General features: G+C 42.8%; 1 protein-coding gene across 1 annotated transcript in view; it reads left to right on the plus strand.

The window, feature by feature from the left end:
• The first annotated feature begins 12,221 nt into the window (after window positions 1-12,221).
• Window positions 12,222-26,758, plus strand: part of UTP20 (UTP20 small subunit processome component) — a 56,510-nt gene continuing 41,973 nt past the window's right edge. The window contains exons 1-14 of the mRNA XM_072327206.1: window positions 12,222-12,392; window positions 12,608-12,688; window positions 13,512-13,578; window positions 13,775-13,907; window positions 15,285-15,473; window positions 16,908-16,989; window positions 17,659-17,796; window positions 18,243-18,398; window positions 19,271-19,417; window positions 19,950-20,084; window positions 21,510-21,587; window positions 22,226-22,404; window positions 24,834-24,989; window positions 25,547-25,635. Coding sequence (XP_072183307.1) covers window positions 12,348-12,392; window positions 12,608-12,688; window positions 13,512-13,578; window positions 13,775-13,907; window positions 15,285-15,473; window positions 16,908-16,989; window positions 17,659-17,796; window positions 18,243-18,398; window positions 19,271-19,417; window positions 19,950-20,084; window positions 21,510-21,587; window positions 22,226-22,404; window positions 24,834-24,989; window positions 25,547-25,635 — 1,675 coding nt within the window. The 5' untranslated portion in view covers window positions 12,222-12,347. The remainder of the gene's footprint in view (window positions 12,393-12,607; window positions 12,689-13,511; window positions 13,579-13,774; window positions 13,908-15,284; window positions 15,474-16,907; window positions 16,990-17,658; window positions 17,797-18,242; window positions 18,399-19,270; window positions 19,418-19,949; window positions 20,085-21,509; window positions 21,588-22,225; window positions 22,405-24,833; window positions 24,990-25,546; window positions 25,636-26,758) is intronic.

Consider the following 26,758-nt stretch of genomic DNA (forward strand, 5'->3'; position numbering starts at 1 on the left):
CAAGTGAAGGCGATGGAAATGCTTTTTTATACATGTGCTTTTTAACCTATATTTCCGTGGGTTGTGCAATCCGCAAGATAAGGTGCTGAAGTGGACTTCCCAGCGCACTTGCCAAGGGAACACTTGCTGAGTGCTGCAGTTATACAGTATGATAGGGAAGCCCCGTTACCTACCTTCTGATCAAGGAAGTTTTCTCACTAATCTCAGTTTCAAGAGTCAAAGTGCACAGGAATACCAGGGATGGGGCTTCATTTCGCTGACCCACAGTGTAAGACATCAAAAATATCAAAGAGATTTCAAGCCCATGGATGTTCCATGTTTCCATAGCTAGCAACACATCCTGGAACAAAACAACAGTTACACCTCGCCACTATGCAAAATATCAGCTGGGGGTTAAGGTGGAAGAGTGCCAAAGCTGGCCACGCAGCTCCGACAGCAGTGTGGCTGCATGCAGCAGTTCCCAGGGCTTTGCACAGAGGCTTTCAGGCTTGACCTGTGCACTGACCAAGTGCTCTTTTGGCACAAGACAGCACCAGTCTGAGGACACAAAATGCAGTACTCTTTCATAGCAGATAGGGCTCTTCCCTGCTCAGCCTTGCTCTTACCTACTGCTGTATTGACTGGAAAAGCTCATTGGTGCAAATTGCTCCAGGTCAGTGCAAGGTGCTCCTTCCTGCCTGTATCTGACCAAGCTGAGAGAATTTTCAGCAGGCTTCTGTTCTGCAGACAAATGATTGATCAGACACCTGGCAGCCAACCCTGCTCACCGAGTGCTGTTCTATCTCCTTGGGGGTTCAGAGATGGCAGGCCATTCAGAGCTAGTCCTGAGTTTATGCTGGAAGCAGGGGTGTGGGTGGAAGTACTGTGAAATCACATGCGAATTGACCTGGCCTCCAGGTGCCTGTCTGGGAGTGTGGGTGTCCCTAAACACAAAGAAGCTGGTTGCTGTGGTGCATGGCACGTCCTGATCTCACCCAGCAGGTTAGGGCTTTGGTGTTTCTGGCCCAATTACTCTTTAATTACTTGTACAATGAGTAACAGCTTCCAGATGTCCTGCTAGGAGAGAACAAGAAGCTTGCTCTGTACACCTACCAATTAGGCTATGGAGCTATTGATTACCTGAGATGGTTGCTATAATGAGGTGCTTGCCCTAATTTGCTATGAGCTTATGACCACAGGGAAGCCAAAAAAAAAACCAATAAACCTTGCCAGCACAACATCAATGAAAACCAACACCTTCCCACACGGTGCAGTAATCTGGTGCTGACCAGCAGAAATATTTGGTGTCAAAAACACCCGAGCCATTTTCCTGCAGGAAGGACATAAGCAGCCTTCTGCCTACACCCACACCTTCCTTGTACGCCCCAGAGCCTGGTGTTACCTGCTTGCACTCTTTCAGGTGTTATGTTGCTCAAACCATTCAAGCAATAATGTGTGTTTAAAGTATAAACTGCACGGGATTAATACAGTTTTGATTCCACTTCTCTATCATTTTTTGACACAATGTAAACATGGCAAGCAATAACACGTACTGGAAAACAAATTGTGTTTGTTAACTGAAACACAAGCAGTGCTATAAGGAAATAAATACAGTGCTCTCAGTGGTTTCAGATGGAATCGTTGACTCTTTTATAGGAGTGTCATGCAAATTGTCTTTCAAATGTCATCAAGTACAATATAGCAAGATATGGATCCTCCCATTTGGGTGTTTCTGTCTTAGGGACAAGCAGCAAAGCTGTATAATGCCCGTATCCTTTTATATTATATATCCTTTATATTTTATCACAGTGGGTAAATGTTGCAAATGTTTTTTCTCCAGATTTCTTCATGAACAAGTTCAAATAAACCCCATAGAATATGGTGGACCTGTGCTGTGTAACAGAGAACTACATTGTTCTCATTCCTATGATAGGTATTCAAATGTCTTCCATTCTCAGCATGTCTCCCTGTTTCCTTGTAATGCCTGGCCCCATATCCGTGGGCTCTTAGGTACTCCCTCATTTCATTGTAACTCCACCCTTGCGAGAGCTGCTGACATCAGTGAAATCTTCTGTTTAATATTGGGTAGCATTAGATTCATGTACCTCTGGCATCCTTAAGTTAAAAGAGCTGTGATTCTGCCTAAAAAAAAACCCAGGCTTATCTACTGAGTCCAAGCAATTTCTTCCTTGACCAGTGATGCTGCTCAGCAGTGCTGTGAGACCCTTTGCAACTCACCCTGACAGCCTGGGAGCCCTCTGACATCCTGTGTTTCCCTGACCAAGAATGCAGATTCTAGTTGTGCAGGGCTGCACTGTACCTGAAATGGCCTGAAGTTGCACCAACGTAGGTTTAGGTTGGATATTAAGAAGCACTTCTTTACAGAAAGGGTTGTTAAGCACTGGATGGTCTCCCCAGGGAGATGTTTGAGTCACCATCCCTGGATGTGTTTAAAAGCCGTTTGGATGTGGTGCTCAGAGATATGATTTATCAGGGGGTTGTTAGGGTAGTATAGTTAGGTTGTGGTTGGACTCAATTATCTTTAAGGTCTTTTCCAATCTGAGTGATCCTATGATTCCATGATTCCATGATTCTAAGTAAACCTACAGCAGTGGAGCAGATGATGTTCACACTGAGCAGCAGTACTGTGCATTGCAAAGGCTGGGTTCAGAAGTCTGTGCTCCGTTCTCTTCTCCTTTTGCTGAGATCTGTTTGGAAACCTTCCCGGAGAGTTACTAGCCACTGGTAAAATAAAAAACCTTTTCAGTGTGAAATCTGAAAAAAACGAATGTTGATAAGATAAAAAATGTAAAGGTTGGCCTTTTCTGGGAACAAAACATTCCCAGAAAAGCACTGGAAAAACTGTTTGGTTTTGCCTGGATAAGTTGCTAAGGAAACAAAGTATATGGAATTATGCCCTGTGTGTATACATACATGTATGCAAATAGGTGTTTGCCCACTCTCCGGTAGCCATTGAACAATTTAACAGAGCAGTGGAAGCCTCAGAGATATGAAGTTGCTACCAGTTTTATCAAAGTAGATGGGCAAAAAGAAAGACCCTGTAAATGCTCTTATTAAAAGAAAGACTGCTGCAAGAACTGACCCTCTGTTAGATAACAATGAAACCATATGAGACTTTAAAAACACCCAAACTGCAGACAAAGCTTGTCATCTTGAGAACAAAAGCCAACCAACACTAATACATAGAGGAATCCAAGTTCTATTTACTCCTCTGTTCAATATTAATTAAATAAAGGACATCATTATCAGCAACAATATATCAAAATTAATCACTGAATCCAAATTAAACAGGTTGATTTTAATCCCATGCAATGCTGCAAGTCAAAATCTCTCCACAACTACCTGAAAGGAGTTTGCCAGAAGGGGGTATCAGACTTGTTTCTCTAGTGACAAGTGATAGGAAACATGGAAGTGGTCTCAAGTTGTGGCAGCAGAGGTTTAGAAAGGGTACTAGGAAAGATTTATTCATGGGAAGTGTTGTCAAGAATTGGAATGGACTGCCCAAGGAAGTGGTAGAGCCCCTATCCCCACAGGCACTGAAGGAACGTGCGGACATGGCACCAAGAGATCTGGTGTAGTGATGGGACTTGGTCAGTCAGGCTGACAGTTGCTCTTGGTGATCCTAGAGTTCATTTCCAACCTCAGTGATTCTATGATTCACTTTTTATATTCCTGATTTTTTATTTTTTTATTTATTTTTTCTTCCTGCAAAATTAATAAAATGCTTCCTACACAGTATCATTTGTCACCTTGAAAAGCCTCTTGGGATTTTGGTGTCACAGAAGTTCATTGCTGAGGGTGTTTTATACATCTGAACACCAGTTAATGTTTGGCTTCGCTCTAATCTCTCCTGCTTGCTGTGCTTGTCCACACAGCTGCTTTGAATGGCTGAGCTCAGTACAGCTAGCTACCTGATTGCCATCATCATTGGCCTTGCTTCCCTTGGTTTAATGCTACCCCTAGCAAAATTTTCCATGATGTCATTAGTGATGTTTATAGCTGTCTAACGTTTGTGTTTTTTTCTTCTTTCGGTCAGATCTTCAGTTAATAACATTTGGACACTACAGATCGACCCTTCAAGAGTATTCAGAAGAGCACTCTCATTATTTACATTCATCATGAAATTTGGATGAGTTCCTTAGGAGCACAAATAGCCACATGGTACCTGTATTTTGAGCACTGGGATTTTCTCATACACAGATGTCCTGCAATTTATTTCCAAGCCTGTCATTAGAGTGTTTTTCCAAGAATATTTCTGGAAACTTACTTCCAGCCGGTTGAATTTGCAAAACCAAAAGCACAGGATGGTATGTTTAAAAGTTCTTACGCAGCCTGTGCACTGTTTCTGTGCAATAGCAAGAGTGTGATGCAATTTGCAAGCATCTTATGCCTTAAGACACCACCATAACAAGTTAAATATTTCAAGAAGCACAGTTCCCTAATTCTATGTCTCTAGCATTTCCAATCTTCTTCCTAAATTTCAGGGGCTTAGGTTAGCGAAAGGAAGATAAGCTTAAGACTCTAATCAGTGTCTCCCTGAGTGACAACATGATTGCTTGAAGAACTTGTCCTCTCATGCTTAGCTTGTTTGGGACACAGAAGAGATGAAGTGACTTCCAGAAAAAGAGAGCAGTGGAGGCAGGGAAAGAGCCAGGGAGTTGCTTAGAAGTTATAGAAATAAATCAAGTTCTCATTGACGTTTTGAATGAAACTTTCTTGGCCATTTGTTTTTTTACTATATTGCATTCCATAGAAATGTGAACAAATGCAGTATGCAAGCAATATGATTTAAAGATGAATGCTTAATGGTCCTGAGAAGAAAACTTAAGATTGTGTAACTCCCCAGTACCTACACACCTTTTAAAATCAATAGGCAGTGCCTCAGGACTGAAGGAAGTAGTTAAGTTAGCTGTCAGTGCTGAGTATTTAAATCTGAGTGATTTGAAGCCCACAGTTTATTTACTGGAGAATTCTGTGCTTTCATTTAAAAGAACAAATTTCACAATTTATTTATGGATGGCAGTAAGATGTGACACGTATAATTATTTGCTCAAGAGAATAAGTAGTACGGAAATAAAAATGCGGCGCAGGTTTCCTTCCTTCTTTAACCCAAAAGGATAAATAAGTTACATACTTGAACTTTATTCTCATGGCACTGGAATCTTTTGTTTATTTAAGGTGTTCAATTTTGCATCAAGAGAATTACAATTCAACTAGTTTGCTTACTCACAGTTAATGTATGAAAAGGGGCTGACAAAAATTCACCAGAATGATCAACAAAAAATCGATTTTTCTTTTTCCTGAATGCATTTTTTTTCTGAATTTTCTTATTTCTGTCATTTACTTTTTTTTTTTTTTTTCCCAATACTTGCGGCCCAAATAATATCTGCTCGCATGTTCGAGTCGCTATCATTTTGAGATATGTTTGCTCTGGGTACACAGTGTAGGTACTGCAGTTATGCAGCTTGACTCCTTACATTTCCCCTCTAACCCACAGAAAGAGACAGCCTCATCTGAAAGAAACTGTGCTGCTTTGATGCAGTCCCTGGAGAAACCTGTCTCCTCCCATTATCTACAGAGGAAGCCTCTAAAAATGAAACTCCTCACTTCGGCACTTAAGAGCACTCTAAAAAATGTTCCCTGACACTATCACAGTGCTCAGAGTACATCTACTTTTTTATTATCTTGACTTATTCGTCCATTCACACACAGGAGTGTCTTTTGCCAGCTCTGGCATCTCCTTAGTTACCTACTTGCCATTCTTCTTTGCAATTCCTAGTGATAACTCCTCTTGTGCTCCCATATTCTTTTCATCTGCTTTCAGAATAGGCAATGTGAACTGACTTCTGTGCCACTCTATAAGTGCCGGTCCTCTTCCGCTGGCTAGGATCACTAGGTTAAATGCAGCCCCCTGTACAGTGCATAGCTATAGCCAGAGAGGTTCATTGCATCCTTGTGTAAGTAAGCTCCTGACCCATGCAAGCAATGAGGACTTCATCTGCCTCAATATCATTTTTCTTCCTCACTTGGGTGGCAATACCCAAGTCTATTTTCTCTGTTTCTATAGTGCCAGTCTCCATCCACCTGGATATTTTTCACACAGGATCTATTCTTTCAGTGCATGCTACTTGTTTCAGTTGTTTTAATGGCTGATTATATTTCAGATCCACAAGTCAGTATTAGAAGCAATGGCAGGATCCAAAAGCTTATATAATGTTCATGTAAGAAGAAGGGCCAGCCCTGTTTCTTTCCTTTAAATTATCAATATATCTACAGTTAATTAATAAAATGTTGCATTTCTTTCAACAGAGAATTGTTTTCCAAGCAAAGCACCATTGTATCTCTGTGCAGGGTTTGTATCACAAATGAGGACTCACTGACTGGCAGAAACGGGGCGTTCGGAGTTAAGAGCACATACCTGAGGGGTGCCTAGCAGTTCTACTGCATTATGACTAGACATGTTGTCCAGAAGTGGAATGAATTCTGGTGACATATCCAACTTCTTCAGATCACATGAAACCAACCCAAGAATACAGTAGTGTGGTTTTTTGCTTACACAGGCCAGCACAGGGATTTTGTCATGTATCTATGAGTTAGCAGCCAGTACTAATAGTTGATGAAAATCTCTGACACATTAGAATTGGTGAGAAAGGCTGCTTTGTATTTTGATGTTGTACAGCTTCTTCTTCTTTTCCAAGCTAACTCTGAATATTTCATCAAGCAGAAGGCACCAAAGTTAGAGATGTTAACCAAGGTACTGTCTTTCCTTGAACCTGAGAACAAATTCAAGCTGCATGAATACCAGAACAGCTCAAGCTGAAAACAAGAAGAAAAAAAAAAAGCACAGGAAGAAGCCAAACACTCAGTATGTAAACACTGGATCCATCTTGTATGAACCAAGTGGGTGCAGAGACATGAAGAATAGTATCATTTGCTTTGTATGCTATCACTTTCTATTCAGTGGCAGGAACTCTCAGTAACAAAACAATTTCTCTCAGTAACAAAATGCTGAGCCTGGCCTGATTCGCCCCTGAAAGGCGTGCAAAGCTGACTTTGCAAGTCAGACCACAGAAATTATTTGAGAAAGGATACTTGATCCCATCCTTCTATCATTTCGTGTTTTTCACTCAAGATTAAACATTACCTTCTCAACATCCTTGTGACATAAGAACTGTTTTCAGTAGGGAAATTACCTTGCTGGATTATTGATTTATTGTTTCCTCAGTGGCCTTCGATAGATAAAGGAATAAATAAAGACAGAGAAGGAGGGGAAATAAGAGAAATAAAACAGCAAGGAAGAGACGACAGTGATTTTGAGGGAAGCATTCTCTTGTGTGCACCTGTTTCTAAGAAATCTTCATCATTTTCCATCTTCTCTAGTTTGGAAGGCTGAACTTTACTTTAAAACTTCAAGGTGGGATCTGTTGGCCCCTGTTCCTCATCTCACACTGTAGCTTCAAGCCACTGAGCAAACAAGAGGGACTGGGGGTGGGAAGAAGGAGAAATCTGGTAATACAACTTCAGATTCACTGCTAATGGCTTTATGCTTTGTCACTGGACAAGCCAGATATCCACATTTCAGGACCATTTGTCAGAAACTTAGATTACATTGTAATCAAATGACAGAAAGCCGACAGAAAGCCTGAAATCCACACTGACTGTCAAACCCAGATGCCCATCATTCTAGTGGTGTTATCCATGCAGAAATCAGACGTGGTTTTTGTTGTTGTTGTTTTTTTTTTTTTAACTATACTTTCAACATTCTTTCCCACACATAAAATAAAATAAAATAAAATAAAATAAAATAAAATAAAATAAAATAAAATAAAATAAAAATGAAAAATAAAAGGGTGGCTTCCCACTGGGCAGAAAGATCAGGGCAATTGTATTTGGTGTGAAACAAAACTGTGCCAGGGATTGTGTGTTAATGTTTAATTGCCCTAGATGGCCCCTATGCTCTGGCACTATTCAGTTTACCTCTAGAGATGGAGCTAGAGTAGCCCACCTGCTCCAGCTCTGCAGCAGCACCCTGTCTTGCAATAGAGGAGCCAGTGGCCTAGGTATCTTGAGTTAAATCACACTGTTATTAATTCTTGTTATCATTCCATGAAGGAAGGATCTAAATTCATGATATTTCAGAGATACAGCTGTAGAAATCTGGGGTCTTCCTTCCAGCTCCTAGTCCAGAACTCCTTCTGATGTGCAAACACAAGGATAGGTGAAATTCTCCCCAGGATCCAGCCAGCACTGACCTGGTGTCACATTATTTACAGAATCTCTATGCTTCAGGCAGATTAGAAAAAAAATGTGGCCAAACAGTTCTACCAGTTTGCAGAACAGGATTCCAGTATCTTGTCTGCTTTGTTTTTGAAAATGCAAGTGCTCTCAACCATAACCTACATAATCTTGTGGGATGTCCTCCTGCAGGACAAGGCAAAATGCCAGCTAGAACTTGAGGAGGAAACTGGCAAAGAAAACATGTCCTTGTGTTTCAAAGGGCTCTTCATGCTTTCCAGACAAATTAAAAACAGTTAAAAGAGTGTTCCGAAGACACCATACACCTGTATAACCAAACTCAGACTCACGCCAGACTTCCCTCTCTGAGGACTTTGGAGAGTTCTTGTGAGGCAGAGGGGTTCCAGATGTGCACACTCAGACTGTGCACCCGAGTTCTTCTGTAGGATGAGCTGTGACAAAGAGAAGGACTTTGGGGATCACAATGTTCTAGGAGTGCTGGTGTGTTACAGCTGCGGGTTGTAGCCCGCAGCAAGTGTTTGAAGAAGTCAGGCCGGCAGAGGTGACCGCTCTGATAGACACACACGTGCTGTTTTAGGAGTTTTCTCTACGTGACTCTACGGGCATTACTGCCAATAAACCATCGCTCTTCAGAAGGCCATTAGCATGGATTTCTGAAGAATTGTTGACAGCTGAGTCTGATAGATAATCACAGGGTGTTGGAGCTGGGGCCTGCCCACAGGTGGGAGAGCCACATCTCTTCCTGGAAAGGCAAAGGAATAAGGCTTGAGGCTTTGCAGATGGAGGGCATTGCAGCTGGAGTGGAGTTCTTGTAGTCAGGACATTGCTAATTCAGATGTTATTCGTGCAGAAGTGGACAAGAGATCTTCTGCATCACTGGACCCTCCCAGCTGAAGTGCCAGACCTACTGCTATGGCCACACTTATTTCAGTGTTTATGTTACTTCCCTGCAGCTCACGCAGATGTATCCTCAAGCACTATATTCACAGCACTGGCTAAAGTGCAACCTGTCAGTGGTTCTTGCAGGCAGAAGCTCCAGCGTGCATCAGCAGCTGCAGGGCTCACCAGTCTCACTCTTCTCAAAAGCTGCCACTTTACAAACATTAAGTGAAAAATTTCACCTAACATCTTCTGTTATTGCTGATGACACCTTTTCTGCAACCAGCAGAACACGGCTGAGCTCTTCACCTTCCTGCTTTCCACAAATGTTTGAGTTGGTCCTTTCCTTTGGATTATTTTGGAACACGTGTATCTGAGGAATTTCTACAACTCTACAAGATCAGAGAATCATTAAGGCTGGAAAAGAACACTAAGAAGATCACAGCAGTCCTACCATCAGCCCATCCCCACTATTCTCACTAACCATGTCCTCAACGCCACAACCACACTGTTCTTGAATACCTCCAGGGACAGTGACTCTACCACCTCCCAGGACACTATTCATAAGAGAAGAAAGACGTTGTAAAGTGTTCTTCACAAGTTTGCAGTGTGTAGGAAATACATTAGGGGGATTTAATACCCACAGCTGAAGAGGTATTTGTAAACTTCAGTAGTGGCATATTGATGCCTAAGCTATTCTGTGGATGTAAACCTGCCTGCATGCTCATAGCTGCACATTACTGTGGAGGTATTTGGGCTTGAAAGCATTAAAGCCAAACTTCTCAAACTCTACTGCCTAACTTAGACATTTTCTTCCCACTTGATGTAAATACCAGAAGTTCTTTTTAATTCCTGAAGAAGAGCAAGCTCCAAATTCTGTAGCTGCAGGTGCTGGAGTGAGCATACTCCCTGCCCATCCAGATGACTATCATGCTAATGGCTTATTGCCTGCCTGTGGGCAGCTTTGCTGTTACATCTGGCAGCACGTAACCTGTCAGGTCTATTCAAAGCAGTACTCCTAGGAGTGTACTTCAGTCATGCTCACATCCTTTGCTGAGTAACCCCTATCTCAGATTTGTGAGAGAGGCCTTCAGCTGGAAGAACAGACAGGATGGGGAAAGGCAAACCCTGGGGACCTATCAACTGCCTCCCAAAATGGGCACATGGTTCTGGGCTGCATGGTTCTGACCTTCTTCTACTGCATCTGCCCAAACCAAAGCTTCTTCCAGCTTCCACTCTCTCTACTTCCATAACCATGATCACGGCCAGAAGATCCCACAGGCTCTGGCATTCCTGTGACCACAGCAGTAACAGTCAGGTTTTGCTCTTGTGCACTATTAAGAAGGTGCCAGATAATCTAAGTAACTTCAAGCACTCTCCAAATCCACAGCTAATCTTGGTCTGAAGAATTACAGGTACAAAATATAGGGGCTCCTAATGCTCTGTGTGTGAATCACAGAATCATGGAATGGCTTGGGTTGAAAGGAACCTCAAGGATCATCAAACTCCAAGCCCTGCACAGCAGACAGGGCCACCTACCTCCACATTTAATACTAGACCAGGCTGCCCAGGGTCCCACTCAACCTGGCCTTGAACACCTCCAAGGACAGGGCATTCACAGCCTCTCTGAGCAGCCTGTTCCAGCACTTCACCACTTTCATAGTAAAGAACTTCCCCCTGACATCCAACCTAAACCTTCCCTCCTTCAACTTAAAACTATTTCCTCTAGTCTTGCTATAATCTACCCTTTCAAAGAGTTGACTCCCCTCCTGTTTGTAGGTTCCCTTTAGGTACTGGAAGGCCGCAATGAGGTTACCCTTCAGCCTTCTCTTCTCCAGGCTTTACAAGCCCAGCTCCTTCAGCCCATCTTCATAGGGGAGGTGCTCCAGCCCTACAATCATGTTTGTGGCCCTCCTCTGGACCCTCTTCAACAGCCCCCTGTCTTTCTTGTATTGGGAGCCCCAGATCTGGACACAGCACTCCAGATGGGGCCTCATGAGGACAGAGTAGAGAGGGACAATCACTTGTCCCTGCTGGCCACCCCTCTTCTGATGGAGCCCTGGATACCATTTGCTTTCTGACCCGCAAGAGCACACTGCTGGCTTGTTAAGTTTTTCATCCACCAGGATCCCACAGGGCTACTCTCAAGGACTGCTCCTTCCAGTCTGTATGTATGTCTAGGATTCCTCTGGCCCAAGTGCAAAATCTTGAACTTTGCTGTGCTGAACCTCATTAGATTCTCCTGGGCTCACCTTTCAAATCTGTTGAGGTCCCTCTGAATGGCATCCCTTCTTTCTACTGTGTCAGCAGCACCACTGAAGTACTTTGCACTACCACTGAGCTGTGCCTAGATGTTGCTTTTTTTTCCTCAGAGTTGTTAACTTATTGTTAAGTAAATATTCAGAGAAGGCCCACAGCCTGATTTAGGCAAGATGCAGATGAAAAGCAAGCAAGCAGTCTCAAAGGCCAGCAGCTGCACCAAAACAGCAGCAGAAAGCAGGGACAGGGAGGGGACCATCCCCCTCTGCTCTGCCCTTGTCAAGCCCCATCTGGAGTACTGCATCCAGGTCTGGGACCTGCAGAACAGGAAGGATGCAGAGTTGTTGAAGTGGGTCCAAAGGAGGATCACAAAGATGGCCAGAGAGCTGGAGCACCTTTCCTATGATGAAAGGCAAAGGAAGCTGGGCTTGTTTTGCTTGAGGACTCTGTGAGATCTTCAGGGAAGAGTACAAACAGAAGGCAGAGTGCCTTTTTACGTGGGCATATAATGACCACATAAGGAGGGGCGATTTGAAACTGAACGAGGTTATATTAGGTATTTGTATAAAATCTTTTACTCAGAGGGTGGTGAGGCACTGGCACAGGTTATCCAGAGAGGTGGTGGATGCCTTGTCCCTGGAGACATCCAAGGTCAGGCTGGAAGGGCTCTGAGCACCCTGATCGAGCGGTAGATGTCCCTGCTCGTTGCAGGGGACCAGATGGCCTTTAAAGGTCCCCTCCAACTCAAACGATTCCATACTTCGGTACCTCTACCCACAGGAAGACAGTAACACAGCCCACACAACGGCAGCAGCAGCCCAGCCCCACAGCCCAGCAGCCGCCCCTTCCGCCGGCAGCCCCGCCTCCTCCTCCCGGCAGTCCCGGCCGGCATGGCGGCGCCCAGCGCTTAGGTTTGCACGTGTGATCCGCGCCGCTGGGCTGGAGTCGCCGCAATGAAGGGCAAATCCTCGGCTCACAAGTCGGGGAACACGCACCGGGTGAGCGTCCGACTCGACGGACCGGGTGGCAGCCGGGGTGGGTCTCTGGGTTTCCGTCCTTAGCCTCCATTGAGCTGTGGTGCCGCTGTGGAGGGACGGAGGGCTCTGCAGGGCTACAGGAGGGCTCCCAAAGGGCTCTCTGTGCTGCAGGGGAGGTGCGGCTGCTGGCTTCGCCAGGCTAACAGCACGAACACGTGTGTCCTTTTGTTTTACAGTTTCTTACCTTCTCGGAGCGCTTAAGTAATGTTAATATCGATATTATTCATCGGATTGACAGAACTGGAAGCAGTGCTGAGGTGAGAACAGCAACAGCAGTCGTTTTCTGCTAGAGGACCGCAAATCACACACTCCACAAATAGATGCACTCCCTAAAAGATACACTTACGTTTTCCTCTGGGGAAGTATTAGACATAAGGACCCTTCCGTGGGCTTCTTTCTAAAGTTTCATGTCCTGTTTTGTTCCCTTCTTCTTTTGGAAATGCTTCTCAGATTGACAGTGTTACGCTGATTGCTACCAGGTAGTGAGTGGGCCTGTGGGTCACCATCAGCAGGCCTAGGCCCTGTCCTGTAAAGGCTTAAGGGTGCTGAGTAGGTGCAGTACTCGCAGGGAAGTTGGACCAGCACCTTTAAAAGTGCTTTCCAGCTCTTTCTAGATTAAAAAAATAAATTAATAAGAAATCATCTGTGTGTCTTGCAGATCATCACTCTGAATACAGCTCATTGCAGCTCATTGTCTCCCAGCACGCTGGGTTGTTTTTCTAAGCTTCCCACTGAATAGCTGTAAGGATGCCAAAAAAAAAAACCCAAAGCATTTTTTTTTCCTAGCTTCTGGGTGGCTGTGGTTCAGCATCTTAGATTATCAAGTCCAGTCAACAGAAGTCAAAAAAGCAATTATGTAAGCAAGTCTTGTCTATGTTAAAAGGTTTCTTGAACGTGGAAATGAAGGATTTATTTCCAGACAAATCCCATAGCACCCTTTGGAAGGAACTCATCAAGGTTTCTTAAAATATTCAAAAAACATTTAAAGCGCTTGGTAGGTCTTTTCACTGGGAACCTGTCATCTTTATTGGCTATATCCATAAGAACTGGTGAGCTGATATTTTGTCTTTGTTTTGACAGGAGGTTGAAACCTACTTTTATGAAGGACTACAGAAATGGAGGGAACTGAACCTCACTCAGCATTTTGGTACCTCATTTTTATTTGTTGATATTTTCTGCCTGTTCTGGACTGTTAAAATACATTTCTTTTGCATCTAGAGCAGACTGAGAAAGTTTCTGTAGACTGGGTTTTGAATCGGGCTTTGGAGAGCCATTATTTTTTTAACGTCCTGAATGTTCACTGAACTATAGTTCTCATGATTTCTCTTTAATGCTTTGAACAGTGCAGTTCTACAAAGAAGTGGCCAACAAATGCCAGTCCTTCAACCAGCTGGTCTATTACCAGAGTGCCGTTGTGCAGAGCTTGAAGACACATTTGCAAGTCAAAGCCAGTCTTGCTTATCAACCACTGTTAGAGTAAGTATATGGTGATAAATCATAGAATCATTCAAGTTGAGAAAGACCTCTAAGATCATCTAGTCCAACCATCAAGCCATCATCATCATGCCCACTAAGCACGTACCTCAGTTCCACATTCACATGTTTCTTGAACACCTCCAGGGACAGTGACTCCACCACCTCCCTGGGCAGCCTTTCTGAGTACTTGAACACTCTTTTGGTGAATAAATTTTCCTTAATATCCATTGTGAATCTCCCGTGATATAGATTAAGGCCATTATCTCATCCTGTTGCTGTTACCTGGGAGAAGTGATCAACTCCACCTTGCTGTCACCTACTTTCAGGGTATTGAAGATGGTATTGAGGTCTCCCTTGAGCCTCTTCCACTGTGAACTGTCTTTATTTTCTCAGCTGCTCCCCATCAGACTTGTGCTTCAGCCCCTTCATAGCTCCATTGCCCTTCTCTGGACATGTTCCAAGGCCTCTATGCCTTTCTTGTAGTGAGGGGGCTAAAACTTAATGCAGCACTTAAGATGTGGCCTCACCAGTGCCATGTACACGGAGATTATCACCTCCCTGCTTTTGCTGGCTGCAGTATTTCCAATACAAGCTGCAGTGCCATTGGCTCATGTTTAGTCAGCTGACACCCCAGACCCCTTACTGCAAAGCAGCTTTCCCCAAACCTCTCCCCCAAGCCTGTAGCACTGACTAGGGTTGTTGTGACCAAAGTGCGGGGCCTAGCACTTGATCTTGTTGAACCTCATACAATTGGACTTAGCCCATTGATCCAGCCTAACCACATCCCTCTGTAGGGCCTTCCTACCCTTCCTTCCTCCCATCATGGTGTCATCTGTAAACTTACTGAGGGTGCACTCAACCCCCTTGTCCAGATCATCAATAAAAATAGTAAACAGGATGGGCTACAATACTGACCCCTGAGGAATGCTATTAGTGACTGGTCGCCAGCTGAAGCCTGATGTTATTACAAATAATCCCAAGTCTTGTTCTGAGTGTTCTTTATATATATTTGCACATGAGCAAGGTATAGCAATGAGATACTCAAAGTGGTCATATTTCCCTGGTAGTGCTTTATGATCCTGGGTCTTATAAAAAAAAACAAAACAACACATTACTGAGTGTCTGACAAAATTAATGTGCTTTGGTTGATGTTGATCATTTTTGTTTGGTTGATCCATTTTTCTGCTTGTTTAATGTTATCTGCTTGAATTACTTAAAAATTGTTGCCAATCACAGCTGCTTACAGGTGAAGTTTAAAGATAAGAAACCAGTAACACTGTCCATCTTTCCAAAAACATTGTGCTCAACTGCAAACAATGCTTGGCTGGCTTTTTATTGATTTAAAAAATACTAATACTGATAAAATGTCTGAATCAGTCTAGTGGTGCAGCTGGCTCGAGATCTCCAGGCTGATTTCTATCCTCACTTCCATGACTTCTTCGTGGCCATCACCAAGTTGCTGGATACGCAGGACACAGAGCTGCTGGAATGGGCTTTTACCTCTCTTTCCTATCTCTACAAGTACTTGTGGAGATTGATGGTAAAGGACATAAGCAACATATATAGGTAAAAGCTGTTTTTAATTTTTGTCTTGATTGGCATCTATTAAATGTTACAGGAATGCGAGTGCTGTACAAATATATGGCTTAGTGTCTTGGTACAATTGTTAGCATGCTTTCTCTGCTTTCTAGGATAAAGCCTTGTTATCCTATGCAACTCTTTTGAGATCCTCCTGACTGGGGCACTGTATAGTAAGGGGTGTGTGTTGATCTGCTGTTTTCAGCACTCATGCTTCTTCTGGTGTGATGGATACAGGTGGTGATAGGAGAGGAAGCAGCTACCAAGGCTGGGTAAACAAAGCTCAGAACGGCACTGGCAGCTTAGACAAGTCTAAATTCAACACAGATCTCTTGAATACCTGTCAAATATGTCAGTCTTATTTGTATTGTTTCTGTCTTTTCCAATTGCAGACACTTAGACATACAACATTGAATGAATTCTTTTGAGTCTTTGATTGCTCCTGTTGTTGCATTTTGACTTTCGTATTCTTCCTGTCTGTTTAGTGAGAGAGCAGACAGGCTATGCTGTATGCTGTGTAACTTCTTGCCACAGGATTCTAGGTGTGTAGAGTTGGGTGTAAACTCAGAAGGAAATTTGCCAAGCTTGAGGGAATTTCCAAATGCACAGGAATCAATTCTGGCTTGAGAAGCCCCTGAGATGCAGGTGGTTGAAGGCTGTTTTTGTATGTGCTTGCCCTCTTTAAATTTTTCCCAGGCATCTGCTCCTGGCTGCTTCTAGCAACTGAAGCTGTGCTGGATGGACTGTATTCTGTCCCATGATGGCTGCTTGCTCACTGTCATGCTGCAGTGGTAGCAGTTCTTTATGTCCTAGCCAGTGGGTCCATGCTGCTTCCTACCAGTGTGAATTCAGAACAGATGGAGCAAGATGGGTTACAGATTTCTTCCCCAACCCAGCAAAAGCTGTCAGGCATATTGTGAAAACATCTGCTTCGCTGTGAATCCAAGGCACCACGCTCTGCGCTTAACATGTGCTGAGCTACTTGCAACTGTCACTGGTGTTTACCAAAGAACTGCAAACACTTGTCACTCTTCTCAGTAGTGTTTTTGGAAAGTCTACATGCACAGGAGAGCTTGTTGGCTCATCTGAAATACAAATGTGGCATATCAAGTAAATTTTAGTTTAAGTGCTGCTGAGTGTATCTATTGAAAATTTTGTTGCTGCAGTTAGATCTGTATGGATCCAGAGCTGTTACAGGTATCCAGGCTTCAGCTTAAGTTGCCTGGTGTTGTTATTTGATCTTAATACAGCTCCCTGTATGGGACAGAATGGAATTAAGGAGGGTATCTGCCATCTCTAGGCGGATGGCTTCATGGTGCTTCTAAAACATGGCAATGGAAACTGAAATCATGATTTTTAAAGCCAGTTGGTGGCGGTTCTTGCACAGCCTTTAAGACAATTTATTACTGTGTTTCTTTTTAGCCTCTACAGCACCCTGCTGGCTCATCACAAGCTTCACATCAGAAACTTTGCTGCTGAAAGTTTTGTCTTTTTAATGAGAAAGGTAAGTGAGGTGTTTGTACCTTGACACACTCTCATGGCTTCAATATATGAATTTTCTTTAAAGGAGGGTTTTCAAGGCCTGAACTGGCATTCTGCATGTCCTGAGCTGTTGTTTTCAGTGGGTGTTTTGTTAAGTATGTCACGGAGTACATATCAGCAGTGGCAAATAGAGACTGTAACACTGTTTTAAGAACAGCTAAACCAAATGTTTGTAAACGTTTGTTTTCAGAAGTTAATGAACCTCAGGTCCTTTAGCACAGAGGCATTAAAAATCTATGAGCAGAAATCCTTGCAGTATTCCCATGTGTTATTGTAGTTTGGGTGACTGGATTCTGCTTTCAGCTGATGCATGTCTCCTTCCACACCAGAATATTGACCTTTGTGTTTCAGTTGGGAATAATTGAGCAGTACATTTATGCACAGGCTTCACTCCGAAATGGTAAGAATAACCAAAAGGACATATTTCAGCTGCTGTGGCCTCACCATGTCCTTGGTGGTTGCAGAAATGATGAGTTTAAACAGGGGTAAAAAGGCATGATTTAGAAGTGCGGTATGGTGCTATGGAGCTGTTGAATTGCCTTTGTTCATCTTGTAGCTCATAGAAGATGACTTTTTTACTTTTTTTTTTTTTCTTTTTTTTTTTTTTTTTTTTTCTCCCTGTGTTTTGTAGGTTTCTGATAAAAATGCCCTCTTCAACTTGATGTTCTGTGACCTGGGGGAGCACCCCAAGAAGGTGGAAGGTGTGGGACGGCTACTTTTTGAGATGTGCAAGGGCGTTCGAAACATGTTTCACTCTTGCACGGAAACGGTAAAGACCAATAGAAAAGAAACTTGGTTTAATGGTTCTGCAAGGGAGCACTGGATGAAACCAATGAGTGTTGCCTTGTTCCCTTCTCTGGGTACTTAGTGATAAACGTGCTGTTTGTTATTTAATAGGATCGGAAAGTCAATTTCTAAAATCCTTTTTTTGAGATGGATTGTTGTTTAAGCATTCCTATATGATATCTCTGTGTATTAAAACAGTACTGCTTGCTAACAGTATACATGTTTTACACCCTCTAAGAGAATCTGAAGACAATTCAGATTTTAAGTGATAACCTAATGTTTTTTCTGCAGATCATTGCAGATTCTAGCAAGAATTGAAATCACTGAAATATAATAGTATCTTGCCCTAACTGATTTTAGGATTTTGTTTTATTTTTTGATTTGTTAGATTTCTTTTCTGAGGTTGTGATATGCTCTTTTCCTGTATAGGCTCTGAAATTAATTCTGGTAAAGCTGGGACCTGTTACTGAAGAGGAAACTGAACTACCCTGGATAACAATTGGAGAAGCCTTTGAACAGATGATCAGATCAGCTGCAGTGCATATACATAGGGAGCATTTTGACATTGTTTTCAAGTGCCTGAAGGTATGCTTATTTCTTTTTTTTTTGGCCTCTGTTCACGAGAGATTGAAGAAAAGCTGTGTGTACTTACCATGAAAACTGTTTCCTGTTAGACCGGAATTGGGTTTTCTCTCCTTTGGAAGCATTAACTTGAGTGTCATATGTATGGGAAAAAATTCCATCTTTTTTTTGCAAGTCCATAGTGACCCAGGTGGCTGTGCTACCCTGTGAGTGGGAAGGAAACTACTGGGGATGAGATTTAGAACTTAGTTCCACATCTGGGCAAGGAGTGTTTGCTGGGCTTTTCTTATGTTCTGCTGAATCAGATCTACCTGTGGTTCCAAAGCAGCTTTGTAATGGTGAATTGAAAGCTTCTTTCCCTCCAGTTCTTTGATGTAAAGAGACTTGGGCTGTACTTGGAAAGCCAAGTTTAAGACTCAGAGCCAAGTCCTGCAAGTCAAAGTATGTGTTTTCTGTTTGTGCATTGCCATGTTGCATCATGATGGTTACACTCTGAGTTCTGAGGGAAGAGAGCTGAATGCCATAGGCTGTGCTGGGTCAAGATGACGTAGAATAAGCAAAGGGCACAGCAAGTGGGATTTACTTACCTGATCTCCATATAGGTATTTTATTCCTAAGGACTGGAATTTGCTAACAGAGATTGAAACCTGCAAATGATGGTGTATGCTGTCAGCTTTGCTCATCACAAGGTGAAATGGGAAACTGGAGGAAATGGTACATGTGCAAACCTAATTTAAGGCAGTTCTTCCAGCACTGAAAAATAATCCTATCTGTGTGGTACTCGGACCTCTAACTACCCATAGTTTGAAATGGAAAAGTAAATGAAACAGGGTATGATCCTTTTTTATGAAGTATTTTGTTTTTTATTTAAACAGGAGTCACTCTTAAACTTGCAGAGCAAAATAAATAAAGTCAACTGCTGTTTGGCTTCAGAGCAGATGGAAAGGGTTCTGCGAGCATATCTGATCCTAGTGGAACATGCAAATGGATCCAAAATCTCACAGCCAGAAGAGGTCTGTCAGGTAAGTCAGACCATCGCTTTGCCTTACCTGCCAGAGAAGGCAGATTGAATCTGGAAAGATAGATGGTCAGCTGAAGCACTCTGAAACATTCCTGCTGCAGTAACAGGCTTAGGATTTGTGTTAAGTGAACAGAGAGATTTATGGGGGAGTATTGCTACCTCTACAGTTCCATGAGAATTTTCCTCCATCGTGTAATGCTCATGCCGTCTTCCTTTAAATAAGCAAGGGGAAAAGTGAGATACTGCTGCTAGAGACCACACTGTACTGTAATTCCTGCTGCTGTATAGGAGAGTTAGGTCCCCCCAGCCTCTTGCCTGTGGTAGAGCAGTTCCACCAGATTCACATGTATTTGACCCTGTGGATTCAGCTGCGGATTTCATGCCTTCAAACTTTGATAGGGCTCTTGGTATTCATTTTTGTGGGCTGAAGCTTAGAACGCTGTATACTTCTGCTAAAGGGACTGTCTAGGTCATTCAGACCAGACAATCCCTGTCTTATTACATGACTACCAGTTCTCTCTCTTGTATTTCAGGTTTTAATAAAAATGTTACAAACACCAGATCTCTCGTCATCTTGCTGCAAGATCCTGCTGAACACCATTTCTGCTTTACTGTTGGCTGAGAATGTTCTCTTACCTGACTCTTTGACCAAAGAAGCTATTGAAAAGGTAACAAAGACTTCTTACAGGAGAAATACCAGAGTCCAGGATCCCTATAGCAGCCTGATTTCAGGATACTCTATTTCAGGCTGGGCAACAGATTGCAAGGTTCTCTTCACTTTTTTTTGCACCAAAAAGGGAGAAACTAAATTAATGCCTACTATGATCTTGGCAATCCTTGAGAGCCTTGCGCAAACTGTCAGCATGTTATAATAATGCCATCGTGGCAGATGTATTTGCAATGAAAAACAGATCCTGCTTCAAACACTAACAACCTGTAGTAAAGACAGAGAAAAGAGAGGGATTGTGTTCTGTTGTAGATTACGAAGCAGGTCGGTGAGTTGTACTTGATTGAAAAAGTGTATTTTTCACAAAGTTGACAAACAGCATGGGTTCGGCTTGTGAGCATGGCTTGGGCAAATTTGACTTAGAAACTACAGGAGCAGGCAAATTTTAATGTAACCATTGCTCCTAAAACATTGACAGGATCAGTTTCATGCATTCACATAAAGTGCAGCGTAGGAGATTGATCAGAGATGCTGCTATGGAGTGCTCTGCTTTGGTTTTGCTGCTACAGTACACGATAATTCTGCAGTTTGTACTGTAGGCCATAGTTGTACTGTGTATGTGAAAATATGTATGGAATGGAAAATAAAGGTGTCATGTGAATTGCAATTGGAAAATAAAGCTGTTGGGATTGTTTAGAGAAGATCATGTGGATTTCAGTGTTGGCTTTTGCTGAAATAGATTGGTTCTGCCTGTGTGTGGCAGGAGTCCAGTTTTGTTCAGGAGAGGCGATTCTTGAAACATTTGATTAAATTTGTGTGGGCTTCTGTTGATCTGAAGGAGGCTTAAAGCTGTCCTTATAATCTGAAGGGTCTGGGAAATAAGTTTTGTGTGCATATCGCTGTGTTGCACATCTCAGCATTGAAAAGCACTGATTCCATGTGCAAACAGGGATGGTTTCCATCTTGTTCCCTTGAGAATTATATAGATTGGCTTTCCCCTTTTGCAGCCAACTGTGGTGGAGCCATATACCAGGATGTACACAGCAAGAGTGCTGAGTTGAAAGACCTTTTGAGCTTGAGCTTCTTTCTAATGCTTATAGTGTATCTACACTGTAGTCAGAGAACTTTCAGCTTACATTTTCCACATCGCTTTAAAGATAAAGCTGAGCTGTCTTTGAGCAGAGGCAGCTTGGACTTCACAGGGTAATAAACAAGATTCTATACCTGAGCTGCTGCTGGAAATGGTATGACTATGTGTGGCTGCCTTGAAAACTGCTAGCTGTGAATAGAAAGCCAGGCCAGGTGTCTAAGAGTTTAGAGCATGGCTGATGGATAAACAAGAACAAATGTCCGATGGATAATGGAAACTTGCATATAGGAAGTCTCTTCTTAATCTGCTCCTGTCAACTTCTTTTGCATCCTGCAGGTATTTGGAAGTGGAATTGAATGGTGCTTTCTTTTGGACTTCTCTGAAGCAATGTTCACAATGAAGCAATTTGAGAGGGTAAGTGGAAGCTCTTGTGCATTTTATTGCCAAAAGGAGTGTAAGATGCCATTGTGATGAGGATACCTGAACTGAAAAATCCTTCTACAAGTGGAAAATTCAGTCACTTAACTTTATTGAGATGATGTTTAAGTAAATTTTTCGCATGATCTGGTTAGAATGAAAGAAGCTTTATGTATGCCATTGTGTCAGAACTTGGTGCTCGGGCTTGAACTGGCTATCTGTTTTCACAGAGGGAAGCTTATTTGCTGAAAAGTAAAGATGTGGATTTGTTTTGGATAGGATGAGGGGAAAATAAGTGGAAATGAAGAATAAGAGATATCTGATGGAGCCTGGAAATGGTGGTCTGGGAGGTGTGGACTGAATTAAAGGGGGTGGGATATGAAAGCACAGTTGAACATCTGGAAGATCCTGGCAAGATTTGTTTTCCTGGTAGCAGACTGAGTTTTTACATCAAACTACCGAACAGGATGTCTATGTGCTGATGCCTTGGGGCACCAGAACTGATGAGAAATCTGACACTTTGGTAGCTCATTTGTGCTTGGCTTCCTCTGTAGCTGATGTTATGTGCTCTTGTGGTTTTGATGACAGTTACAAAAATATTACTAAACTTTGATTTGTCTTTTTTTCCCCTTCAGCATTTTCTTCCATGCTTTCTAAAGTACATTGAAAACTGCTTCTCTGGCACAGATGCACTTAGAAAGCATCAGGCAACAGCAATGCTGGCTAAACTCATTCTGGTGAAAGCAGAGCCTCCTACCGTTGGTTCAATGGCATTTGAAAAGTATCCTCTTCTTTTCACTGAGTCATCCATCAGGTGAGACTTCACAGGTTTAACAAACGCTGTATGTATCTGCGTGGCTGCAGATCTGAAGGCTTGCAAGGCGATACAATGGGATCCCATTTTCCTTTCTGAGATGATATTGTGGTCAATGGTTCTGTGTCAGGGTGGAGACTGATCACAAGCGGTGGCCCTCAAGAGTCAGTCTTGGGACTGGTGCTCTTCAGCATCTTCATCAACGACACAGGTGATGGCATTGAGTGCACCCTTGGCAACTTTGCAGATGACACCAAGCTGAGTGGTGTAGTCGATGCATTGGAAGGAATGGAAGCCATCCAGAGGGACCTGGACGGGCTGGAGAAGTGGGCCCATGTCAACCTAATGAGGTTCAATAAGGTCAACTGCAGGGTGCTACACTTGGGTCAGGGCAACCCCACGTATTTATACAAACTGGGGGAAGGTCTCCTTGAGAGCAGCCCTGTGGAGAGGGACCTGGGAGTCCTGGTGGTTGAGAAGCTGGACCTGGGCCAGCAGTGTGCGCTTGCAGCCTGGAAGGCCAACTGTGTTCTGGGCTGCATTAAGAAAGGGGTGGCCAGCAGGGAGATGGAGGTGATCGTCTCCCTCTACTCAGCTCTTGTGAGGCCCCATCTGGATGTGGAGCTCTTACAGTGGGTCCAGAGGAGGGCCACTAAGATGATCAGAGGGCTGGAGCACCTCTCCTATGAGGAAAGGTTGAGGGAGCTGGACTTGTTTAGCTTGTAGAAGAGAAGACTTTGGGGAGACCTCATTGCAGCCTTCCAGTACTTGAAGGGAGCATATAAACAGGAAGGGGAATGACTGTTTACGAGAGTGGATGGTGATAGGACAAGGGGGAATGGTTTTAAACTCAGACAGGGGAGGTTTCGGTTAGGTATTAAGAGGAAGTTCTTCACGCAGAGGGTGGTGATGCACTGGAACATGAGGTTGTGGATGCCCCATCCCTGGAGGCATTCAGTGCCAGGCTGGATGTGGCTCTGGACAGCCTGGTCTGGTTGTTGGTGACACTGCAGATAGCAGGGGGGTTGAAACTGGATGATCACTGTGGTCCTTTTCAACCCAGGCCATTCTGTCATTCTATGATTTAAGAAGAGATACTGCTCTGGAAAGAATATCACTCATCAAGACTAACCTCCTGTCTGTGCCTCATCTTTCTTCCATGTGTAAATACATCTTGTCCAGCAGCTTGCTGGAAGCAGTGCTGTAGTCTTGCCATAGTGCACATCTGGGTAATAATTAATCCAGATACAGTGCTACGCTGGCACAGCTTGTCTGCGTTTGGTTGCAGGGCTAAGTTGGCTGCAGCAGGGTGTTTGCTTTCCCACTGGAACCTCTTTGGAAAGATCTGAGTGACAGCAGTCAAACACAGAATGACCATTGCTAGGCTTATAATAATGACTGGTAACGATGACTCCAGCTCAAAACTTTTGCCTGCTGGGAGTGGTTACTGATACTGACATTTATGTAGGATTTTATCTTTCCTAAAAGCAGTTCATTCTGTGGGTTTCCTTCTGTTTTTATGGAGTGGAGGTGTCAGGGTTTAGGGAACAGAAAACTGTGAGTCAAAAATAAAAAAGATATATTAAAAAAACACAATTTTTCTCTTAGATTTATTTTTTTTCCTGTGGATTTTTCTGGATTTTTAGTGATATGGAATACACAGCTGAGGGGATGTTGCTCCTGCAATGTCAGTGTCTGAACTAAACTTCCTTTGCTGCAGATTAAATCCATTGCTGCTTATCTTGTCTGCATGAAACACACAGAATAGATTATTTCATCCTCTTTGCATCCAGCTTTTACAGATAACAGACTTTGATCATCAGAAACATCACAAATCGTTTCTGTGGACCAGCAATCCTAATTCCTCGAGGTTTATCTGATAATTTTTTTTTTTCTTAAACCTCTAATCATTTTTTATGATGTGTTTTGTTAGCTGCTTGCTTTCTTGAAGGGTGGAGCTCATGGAGCTTTCCAGCTGTGGTCTTGGAAGTGCTGAGTGGAATGGAAAGGTTGCTTTCCATGAGGTGTGAAGTACTCCTGTTTATTTGTTCCAGTACGGTGTCATCTCTTTGTGCCTGAAGATACAGCTTTCAATCTGGGCTCAGCTTGTGGTTCCTCATAAGTCACCAAACTGTTAGCTAGCAGGTTATTTTCTATCTTCTGTTAATGTTTGCTAGTATCTGGGTTGTTAATAAGTAAGAATCACTCTGAATCCTAGAGATGACTCTCAGGTGCTTCTCACCTTAGCTGTGAGGATGTCCAAATGAGAACTAGACTCCTTCCTTCTGGAAAGGCTTTCAAAATTTAAAATAAAGACCTGAATTTATTGCATGGAAACACAGTACATTTATATCATGGGAGAAAAAGGGGCAGTCTCTGATGTGCAAGGGGTTTCATGGGTTGCTAAAAAGTTTTGATTTTATTTCTAGCTCTAATACAAGAGAACAAACAAGTAAAAGACAAGGAGGAAGGGCAGAAGTACCAGTGCTTGATTATGTGCTGTCTCTAATCCAGTTACCAGAGAACGAAGAAATCACTGATCTTTCACAGCCTTGGGCTGCCTTGGTTGTACTGCCGCATATTAGGTAAGGGATACTCTAAGGTGCTATTGCTGTGTATTTCTGTAGTATTTCCTACTTCACCATCTATCAAAAATCAGTTTACTAAGGCAAGCTCAAGAGTTATTAACCCTAGTTTGGGTAAACTGGAGTAAAAAGGCAGAAGAAAAAGCTGTGTGGAAATATAGGGTCCATGGTAAAGTCAGGAGTGGATACCAATTTCTTGTTTACCTGCTCATTTAAATTTAGTACCCTAGCATGTGGAGTTGTTCCTGACACATTTCTGTTTCTGTTTTTTAAGCACCATCCTTTCTAGACAGCAGTGTTTTCAATAATTATTATATTATTGTATGACAGAAGGACTTGGAAAGAGGCTACTCTTCTGCAGCTTAAATTGTGACTCAGAAATAGCAAATATGGTTTGCTATTGATTTCAGACTTGGGATAACCTGGGTGCCACCAGAATATTTACAATATAACCTCTCTGTAATTTAACATGGGATAGATGTGAAAGGAAATAATTGTGTGTGTCTAGGTGTGAGTGTTAAGATAGAGATAAAAGGCTTCCCATTTATTTTGAACAGACCAATGGACAAAGAAATGATCCTGCCCTGTGTGACAAGTTTTATAGATTCTCTGTTCACAGCCATTGACAAAGGAAGCCTCTGCAAAGGTCAGTTACTGTTAGTTCCTGTTCATTTGCTTTCTGTCGAGACCTGAGAGGGAGAATAAAAAAAGTCATTTTGCTGATGACACAAAACATGAAAATGAATACCAATAGCTTTGTATCCAAATGTACTGAGCAGTGAAACTGGAAAAGCAGAGCTTGGGGAAAACACCCTCCAGGAAACAATTCTGCAATTGTTACTGGTAGCCGTAATGGGGTGGCAGATGTTCCACGAAGTGGAGGGTGGACTGTCCAAACTGAAATCTGATCAAGATAATAGAGAAGAAAAATTAGAGTCATATAAAAAAGGATGGAAATCCTTCCAAACCAGATCCAGGCTGAAGCAGTCAAGTGAAGGAGAGTCTAATGATTGACAAGCTCCGATTAGACTATTTTAAACCTATGGCTGGGATTTTGGGACCTTATCATCTCTGACATACGTGACAGCACCAGTAATGAAATGATGTATCCTCCCTCTGGGCATGGGTGGTTACAGGTGGTTACAGGAACCCTGCTGGTTGTCTTCTATCACTGGCCAGAAAAAAAATAAATCTTTTAGCTTATCTTACATGGTACAGGGAAGTTGTTATTCAAAAAGATCTCAAACATTTGGCTTTGTCACAAAGTATGAGCAAGTACTGGAATGCCCCATTTTCATTGTTTTTTCTTCTGTGGGTTGAAAGGGCTTAGCTGGAGCCTGGCCCCTCTTCTTTGTAATCTCTTTAGTAACATTGCTGACTATATCTGCTAACTGGTTCTGCTGCTTTTTCCTTTCTAGTGTTTGTCAAGCATGGTTCTTTTTGATTTCGCTCATTCTTCCATCCTGTTTATAGGTTTTTGCATGCTTTCATGATTATGTGACTAGTAATTATTTACTCTAGAAAGGGAATACCCAAACCTTTTTTGGATTGCATTCTTGGTGGCAGTGGTAGCAGCTTTGCACCAGCTCTGTGCGTGCCCAAGAAGAGGCATGTTGCCATTTCCTCCTTCGCTGCTAAACAAACGATAACAAATGCAATGTCAGTCCTATGTCTCTTTCTTCTGTTGCCCTGTACTACACTTTCTTACCTTCCTTCCAAACTGGTATTTCTGGGCACTTTGGCCATCTTTTGCATTCCCTTCAGCTTCA

This window comes from Excalfactoria chinensis, chromosome 1 (assembly GCF_039878825.1).
Source record: "Excalfactoria chinensis isolate bCotChi1 chromosome 1, bCotChi1.hap2, whole genome shotgun sequence".
Lineage (NCBI taxonomy): Eukaryota > Metazoa > Chordata > Aves > Galliformes > Phasianidae > Excalfactoria > Excalfactoria chinensis.